The 8,924-nt window shown below is 34.7% G+C and overlaps 1 protein-coding gene across 1 annotated transcript; it reads right to left on the bottom strand.

The window, feature by feature from the left end:
* Positions 1-3,107: 3,107 nt before the first annotated feature.
* LOC145035867 (F-box protein At2g35280-like) lies at positions 3,108-5,307 on the bottom strand. Its single transcript, XM_078984365.1, has 4 exons — positions 5,165-5,307; positions 3,399-3,564; positions 3,178-3,313; positions 3,108-3,118 (listed from the first exon to the last, which is right to left on the bottom strand). The coding sequence occupies exons 1-4, from the start codon at positions 5,305-5,307 to the stop codon at positions 3,108-3,110; spliced, it is 456 nt and encodes a 151-aa protein (XP_078840491.1).
* Between the last annotated feature and the right edge of the window lie 3,617 nt (positions 5,308-8,924).

Raw genomic sequence — 8,924 nt, 5'->3', positions numbered from 1 at the left:
CTGAGCTGGGTGACATGCAGCTAGCCAAGGGCCAAGTCCCTGATAGCGCTATCACTGGTCCAGAAATCATCCGTGAAACCACTAAACAGATTGTACAAATCCGACAATGACTTAAGGCCTCCCGTGATAAACAAAAGAGCTATGCCGATAAACGACGAAAACCCTTGGAGTTGCAGGTTGGAGACCATATCCTATTGAAGGTCTCGCCCAGGAAAGGCATGATACGCTTTGGAAATCATGGAAAGCTAAATGCAACATACATAGGACCCTTCAAGATCCTCGCTAGGATCGGTCCGGTAGCCTACAAACTTTGTTTACCGCAAGAAATTAGCAACATCCATCCTGTCTTCCATGTCTCGAACCTTAAGAAGTGCTTATCCGATGAGACACTTTCAATTCCTCTCGATGAGATTGAAATCAACAAGAATCTAAACTTTGTGGAAGAACCAATCGAAATTCTGGATAGGGAAGTTAAACGAACGATACAAAGTTACATCCCGATAGTGAAGGTTCGCTGGAATGCCAAGTGGGGACCTGAATTCACTTGGGAGCGTGAAGATCAGATGAAACAGAAGCATCCACATCTCTTTTCCTAATTAATGATTTGTATTCTATATTCAAATTTTGGGAGGAAATTCCCTCTAACATGGGGATGATGTGACAACCTGAAACTCTTACCATGTGCAATTGATTCGTGTATCAATATTTATCTCGAAATTGTCATATCTTTGAGAAATTTTGGGTCCATATGAGTGCTTTAGGCTTAGAATATCATAGATATGAGTCTTAAGAAGGTTTAGAAAGTGTGTAGCATCACAAAGTCGAGCCAATCACACCAAGGAAGGAGTGTGTGGCCGCACACCCGCATGTGCGGCCAACCAGCCGCACACCCTAGCCGTACACACCCTCCAGCCTCACACCTGACCCTATATATTGGAGGAGACCCCCCTTCCTTCACTCTTTTCATCTTTTGGTTGCACTCTACTTTATCTTTCTACTTTCTCTCTCTAAAAACTTCATCCAAGAACATCATTATGGACTCAAAAACATGAACTGCATCATTATTCAGCTTGATATAGTGGTAAGACACTTGAATCTAAGCCTAAAACTCATAATGTTCTTCATGTTCTTCATACTTTGAAGGAGTGTGGCCGTGCACCCTCATAAGGTGGCCGCACACACTCAAATACCCTCCAAAGTGAGAGTATGGTCTCTATAATCGACATTTCGAGATCAAACAAGGAGTGTACGGCCGCACACACCCTCTCTACGGCCACACATTCCTGTCTACCACCACACACACAAATCTGACCACACTTCCTGGCCATACTCCCACTCTAATGCCCATATTTGGCCTGAAACTTGCAAGGATCACTACGTGTGGAACCTAGAACACTTAGCTCAAACATTTCCGGGACATTAGGATGGTATTCCCATCATGATTAGTCATGAAATACCTTAATCTAATACATATACGTGTTACCATATGATTAATAAGGTCCACTTGCGTTTAGAACATCTGTTGACACTCGTCACTCATATCGATCGTACACTCGAATCCTACGTTAAACTGTGAGTTCATACCCTTACACTTTTTCGACTTTTTCATGTTTTCAGGGAGTGGGGGGGGGGGGACAGAAGCTAAACATGAAGTTTTTCATAACTTAAAAACTGATGCAATTACAAACATTTTCTATCAAATGTTTAGATACAATATTACTTTTTGTATTATGCAGAGCATAAGGGATGTTTTCAATTCATAATTACATAGTTTTCAAAACCATACATGAACATAACAACCATTCAAGCTATAATAGGTATAGTTTGGGATTCCATTACCAGTCTTACAGGTTCAAACTTCATAAACTATGCCATATTTTGTTTATCCATTATTACGAATACAAAACTAGAGTATCATGCTAAATAATTATTTTGTGTATGATTATTTATACTCTACACTGTTACAAACAAAATTCGAACTCGAGAACAACCAAACTAACACGCAAACTAGTTAATACAAGATTGTGAGACCATCTTCGCTTCCCCCCCTGGGGGTACCAATAAATCCTCACCAGTAGTACAACCAGAGTCTCCTGGAGGGAGAGCGTGAAATTTGTGAATAGATCTATTCAGGCCTGACAATCCCACACCTGAACTGTTAGCTACAGTTAGGCGGGCACGCCTGGGGTGACAAATTTTGTAATCGTACGACGCCTGAAGAACGTTAAGGAGGCCACAGGTCAAATTAGTATGGTTATACAACTCACAATACGTATAGACTAATCATTGTTTATGGGATTTCTTTCTTCTCTAGTTTTATTTTAACTAATAAAACTACTTAACTTACTGGAGAGTATTCCAGGGAGAAAAACTATAGTTTTATTTTAAGTGATAAAACTACTATACATACTGGTGGGGTTTTCTGAATGATCATACATTACATACTAGTGGTAGTCAGGGTTTTCAGACAGAACGTACCTTTCATTCAAAAACCAACAAACATGTTTGAAAATATTGGATTTTCTTGGTAAACATGCGTACATATTTCAGAACTTGGTAACAAGGATTTTCGATACAAATGATATTTACTTATAATGGAAAGAAACTATTTATACAAACTCAGTGACTAGTTTTCAATACAAAAACATGCTTATGATCTCACCAGCTTTATGGTGATACGTTTTCAAAAACCGCTTGTATTCTTAGGGCAACGATACATAGGTATAGTACCAGATTTTGGAGAAGACAGAGCATTTTTGGAGTCTCGTCTTTATATTTTGCTTTATAATGATATGTACAAACTATGTTTTCAACAGATGTAAATATTCATATTGTAATGTAATGGTTGTGTTTACTTTGATTTCTGTGATACGATTGTTGTGATACTACGTATGACGTCGCCTCCCTCGGACGTTTCCAACGTTTTTTTTCAGATGGTTCGGGGGTGTGACATCAACAACCCCCATGTGCTCCTCATTATACGGAACTGCCCAGCCAAAATAGCAATCAAGTCATAATAAAGCTACACATTTAAATAACTATCAATTAATCTAACGTATCCATTTCAACACAGCAGTAAATATTATACATCACAACATAACTTAATACTAACCCAAAACTACAAACATGCATTCATTAAATATATTATAATTTAATATAGATATATACGATACATACATGCATCACACTGAGGAGGCCCTCTTGAAATGTATATCATTCCAAGCAAATAAATTGCCTCAAAATGATCTTCATCTGATGCTTGTCTTAACAAAGTCATTCGTACATCAAATTTGCCATTAAGAAAGCACTCATCCTAGTAACAGAATAACAATAACATTAACATCAATGACACTAAATATTAATAATTGTAATAGATTACATATAATTACTAAAATTACACATATCATTCCTTGTCTGAACATGGCTTCAATGTTATTATGCAATGAACATGTGCGTATATATAAATCAGCATTCAGATATTTGGGACCCATTCCTTCAATCATATGAATAGATGTTGTTCTGAACACCTGAGGATCACTCCCCGCTTCATACAACTTCTTTGAACTTCAAACATTTAAATACACAGCAAATAACTAATAAATAAAGTTGTATTTCATAAAATATACATTCATTAGTTGATGTTTATTGAGAATTATGAAAGTCTGGTAGAGATGATGTCTTTCGCAAACTCTGAACCTAATATTACAATAATCCGACTCAAAATATGTATTGGAAGATCATCTAACAAATGGAAGCTTCTTGTATTCGACATTCTACTTTCAAAATACACATTGGAGTAGTTGATTTCAATTGTTTTAATGAAAATTAGGCGTAGCTGTGATTAATAGTGTAATAGGGTATGGAAAAAAACTTACTTTATGATGATTTGGTTGCGAGGACTAAATACAAGAGTCACTATTATCGAAGAAAATTGATTTTAAGAACGATTACCCTTCGACGCTTCAGGGGTTTTAGTGTTCATCTGCTGTTTTATCTTCGAAAAAGTTGAGATGTTCTGCATGGTTGAACAACTGAAACGCTGGCATGACATCTGACACATGATGGTGCCTTAACGATATATAGTGTAAAAAGACCAAAGTGCACTTTAAATCATTTCCAATATGTGATTACTAAGGGTAGTTGTGTCAAAACATATTATTCAAAAATTATAACCTATTATGGCTCACAATGGACATCTGACTATTGAAATGAAAAAGACTAAAATAACATATATATCATAATTCATAATATAATACATTTATATTAACATTTCACCAAATTGCTAGTATATATTCATGTATAGATATTAAACCAAATTACAAATTAATATATATTAAAATTTAATCAAATTACAAGTATGTATTCACATTACACCAAAATACAGATATAATATGCATCACTAATTGTGTGAATAAAACAACCATCATATAATTACTATAAACTAATGTCAAACATCTTATCAAACTCAACTAAACATTCATCCACAAACAAGTATCACAATTAAAAAACGAACTATATTGATACATAAAAGCAATTCCATAATTTCTCACAGAAGGATGCTTTGCACAACTTTTATGTAAGCCATGGAATTGTATCTGCTTTGATATCCTTCCCTTAACAAGTGGCTTCAAACCTTTAACATGTTATTCTCAGATTCATAATTCCTCTTGTATTAATGTAAGCATTATTCATCATGATCAGAGATTCTTGCTTCCTTTCACTACCTTCGGCCATCAAAAACATTCCCAGAACGAAGATCGCATCCAACTGCCCCTTATCGGTTGCATCTTGAAGCAATTGTTTCCCTGATTCATCTTTCCCAAAAAAAAAACAATACTTCGCTTTAAATACATTAAGTAATCATACAATTTTAATAATACAAATATAGAAAACAATATGCGTTCATAATTATCCGTATGCATAAATAAGAGTACCATTCCACCGTTGAAGAGTATATGTAGGTTGTTCAACTTTATGCATCTGCGGATGACTTCATACATATCAACACTAAATGGATGAAACCTTAATTGATTTGTGTCCATAGTTTAATATATTACGTATAATGAGTTTGCAACTATAATTCACAAATCAACAAAATTCATCTATTAAACACTAAATTAACTATGTATACAAATATAATAGAAGTATTGTACACCATACTTACACTAACTGGCACTTAAAACCATTCATGGGTGATTTTCCACCAACCATAGTTACTATTTTTTCAATCATTTGCAATGGAAAAGCAGTGATCCTTCTTCCTTGTTGTCTTGTTCGCATTCTTTCTGATGAAGAACTCGTTGCCATGATGTTGAACTAATTCGAGTGTAATCCAAATTATGTAAGAACAAGGATTTTAGGGTTTATTGTGTTGGATTAATGTCTAAGTCCATAACTATAATTGGTAAGACTTGACCCGACCCGGCATGGTCCATTTGGGTTGCATGGCATCATGCACTTGGATAGACTATAATGAGAGAAATAAGACACTTATGGTTATTAATATATTATAAGTTCTAGTATATTAATAATAAGAATAATAAGATTATTTAATTAGTATTGATCAAGAATTAATCTAGGATTAATTAAGTGATCAAAAGAAGACTAATTAAATATATGGGTTGATTGTGTAAATCATCCATACTTGTATAGTGGGCTAATGCTCCATGGATTATCTAGTTGGGCCAAAAGCCATATGATGCTACTTGGATGCTCCATGGTGTATTTGAACCCATGGATCCATGGAAATGGAAAGTCATGACAATTAGGGTTTGCCCTAATTGTAACACTATATAAAGATCTTATTCTTGACAAAATCGGCCACTAGATTATTCTAGAGAGGGCTAGCCGATTTTATGAAGTGTAGAATCCTTTCAAGTTAATCCAAGTGTATTTGGTGTTGTGTGAACCATTTGAGGTGTCACACTTGGGGCACTAGGCACTCAAGCTTCATGAAGACATTCTACATCAAAGAGGTATGTATTCTATCTTGTTATATTGATAGTTTTGTATGCTAGATTAGGATAATACCTTGGATGTTCATATTTGCATGTATAATAGAGAAAACATAGATCCAAGGTATTTAGGGTTGCATGTACACTTAGGAGTGTTAGAATGCTCATAACCCAACAGTGGTATCAGAGCCTAGGCTTGTTTTCTTGTTATACCTGCAATAGAAGCTGAAAAATCGAGTTTTGATGCTGTCAGCCCAGCTGACTCGCCGAGTCCATGAAGGGACTCGACGAGTCCAAGGCAAAATGAATCCAACTCGCCGAGTTGGACCCCAGACAGCATATCTTCGAGGTTTTTGGCTAGAAATGGACTAGGAACATTACCCTAAGTTGTTTTTGAACTTATAAACTTGTTTTTTGATGTGGTAATGTTCACCCTAATCCATTTTCAAAGATAATTGTCAATATATTCATGTTTTGTATTAGTTTAAAGGTTAGACTAATTACATGAAAAAGTTTGATTTGAATTATCTTGTTCTTATGAGTTTCTTAGATTAATAGAAAAGTTGAATGAAATAGTTGTTTTCAATCCATTTTAATCTAAGAGTTGAGTATAAAATGTGTTTATGTAACTTATCCTCAAGTTACATGAAGAGTCACATTAAAGAATCATAAAACTCATAAAGTTGGCAAAGGTTACAAAATGAAGAGTCTAGTTCTAATTAATTGGAGTTATGACTCCATAATTTGTCCTCAAGTTATGGAGGACCAAGAGTCTCTTCATTAAATAATATATATATATATATATATATATATATATATATATATATATATATATATATATATATATATAATAATGTAACCTTAATTAATTCCATAAGTTATAAAATAAAGAAAAGTTAATTCTTTTATTAATTTAAAGTCTTCCATAACTTGTCCTCAAGTTATGGAACTTGAAGAGTTTTTGGATTAAAACTACTTTAAATACATAAGTTATGGAATTAATTAGTTTTGAATAGTTTCAAAACTTGCCCTCAAGTTTTGGAATTTGTAAAGTTTTCACTTATGAATACTTTAATTCCTAGTTAGCCCTTAGAATTTTAAAAGTTAAAATTCAACCCTTATACTTTATAATATTATAAGAGTAAAGTCGGTCTTACCACTAGTACGCCTCATTCACGAAGCCGGTCTATAAGGTGGGTATAAGGTTGTTGCCTATAAAATGGCAACTTAATGGGTGTCCACTCTCACCCACCGCTTGCTTGACTGGTGGAGGGTCGTTAGCCGAACGGGTTTGACATGACTATAATTCTCCCTTCATTAAAAGTATTAATGATAAATACTAAGTAACTAAACTCTTAATAATTCCCAATCTTAGTTACTTAGGAAAATGTGAATAAGGTGCTAATCCATGAAATTACACTTTGCACTTTGTTTAAGTCGGTTAGTGGAGCGTGTGTGGTTAACCGGCACACTAACTCGTATTTAACAAGGTAGGCAAAGGGTAACTTAATGTTTATCATAGTATCGATGGAGCGTGTGTGGTTAACCGGCACATCGATTGAGGGGTAAACACTTAAGGGTACCAAGTAATTTGCATGGTTACTTCACACCTTGTTTTGTGATCCTCGGCATCCTAGTCACAAAACCTGAACGGCACACTCGAGATTGAAACATGCCATTGAACAGTTCAATGAATCTCAAAAGATCTAGGAATTTCAAATCCAATTAAAACCTAATAATACATTTCGTTTATCTTGGTGGAAATTGGTGAATCGTCATTCACCTACCTTCAAATTGTTTTATAGCTTGGATTACGGCATACCTCTTCTAAGTTATAAAATAGTCTGTTGGGTCCTAGCCTTAATATTTCATATTGGGTGTCATATTAAGGACTTTAAATCAACTATCTTGAATATCTCCCAAAACATGTCTGGTTTAGACATTTATGATCTTCCCAAATCTCTTGAAACAAGCTTTCCTAAATGAAGATGATGTCCCATGGATATCATACTTCTCTCTCCTCCTCCAATTATTCTCCCTAACCCACAAGTTCTTGAAAAATTTAAGGTCACTCGAACCCTATTGGTAAGGCAAGGTCTAGGTGTGATCACATCTTGGAGATGTAGTCACATATTGACAAGCCGGGAGAGTTGGGTGTCAAAGTCTTGAGAAAGTTGGTGGTTCAACTACTTTCTAAGTCACATAGTGTGTTCTTTTTGGAACACCTATGAAACAGACTATGACAAGACCCTTAATGATCTCATTTATCTGTTAAGATCAACTTCCTCAAAACTTGATGGACATTGACAATGTGACACAGGAAATACAGAAAAAGCATTCTCTTCCCAATGGAAAGGGATCGGCCATAGTCAACTCGGTTGAACAAATGGTAAAGAGAAAAGCTAAGTCTGTAATAGTCCCGTGTACCATTATCAAAGGGTCCATATGTTTATATTGCCAAAGTAAGGGTCATTAGTTGCGAAACTGCCTAATTTACCTAAGGATGTTAAAGTCAATAAGATTGACTCTAGTTCAGGTAAAAGTCCACTAATCTAACTCTGCTAAGTTTCTATTCTGAGATTTTTGATACATGATGTGACTGGGTCACATGGAAATGTTTTAAGAATCAAAGAAAAGTAAAGGAACTTAAACAAAGAATATGTTGAATCTGATCGCATAGATGGATTTCTATCGCGTAGTTTGAAAATCGGATTCTTGAGCTACTTCTTAGGAGTTATGAGACATTGCTAAGGAATAGATAACAACAAGTTTTCATATGGATTGTAAGGATAAGTTTTTCCGCATAGTCTTAAAATAAAAGAAAATTTTTGATTTTATTTATTTTAAAATATCCTTACAATGGCATTTGAGGAAAAATTGTTGCTTATATGATTCCATTAATAGCAAGAGTGGAAATATGAAATTGATTCTTTCATTTGTGGTAATTTTTAAATTTACCAAATAAGGAAA

The sequence above is a fragment of the Lactuca saligna genome, chromosome 3, assembly GCF_052625555.1.
Source record: "Lactuca saligna cultivar CGN05327 chromosome 3, ASM5262555v1, whole genome shotgun sequence".
In the NCBI taxonomy this organism is placed as follows: Eukaryota; Viridiplantae; Streptophyta; class Magnoliopsida; order Asterales; family Asteraceae; genus Lactuca; species Lactuca saligna.
Note: the sequence above shows the minus strand (reverse complement) of the source record. Positions and strands in the feature narration are given on the sequence as shown.

Coding starts and splice junctions, on each gene's coding strand:
- LOC145035867 (XM_078984365.1), bottom strand. CDS start 5,307: ATGGCAACGAGTTCTTCATCAGAAAGAATGCGAACAAGACAACAAGGA. Junction 3,565..5,164: donor GGTTTTAAGTGCCAGTTAGT/GTAAGTATGGTG, acceptor AAATGTTTGAAG/TTCAAAGAAGTTGTATGAAG. Junction 3,314..3,398: donor TCAGACAAGGAATGATATGT/GTAATTTTAGTA, acceptor TTCTGTTACTAG/GATGAGTGCTTTCTTAATGG.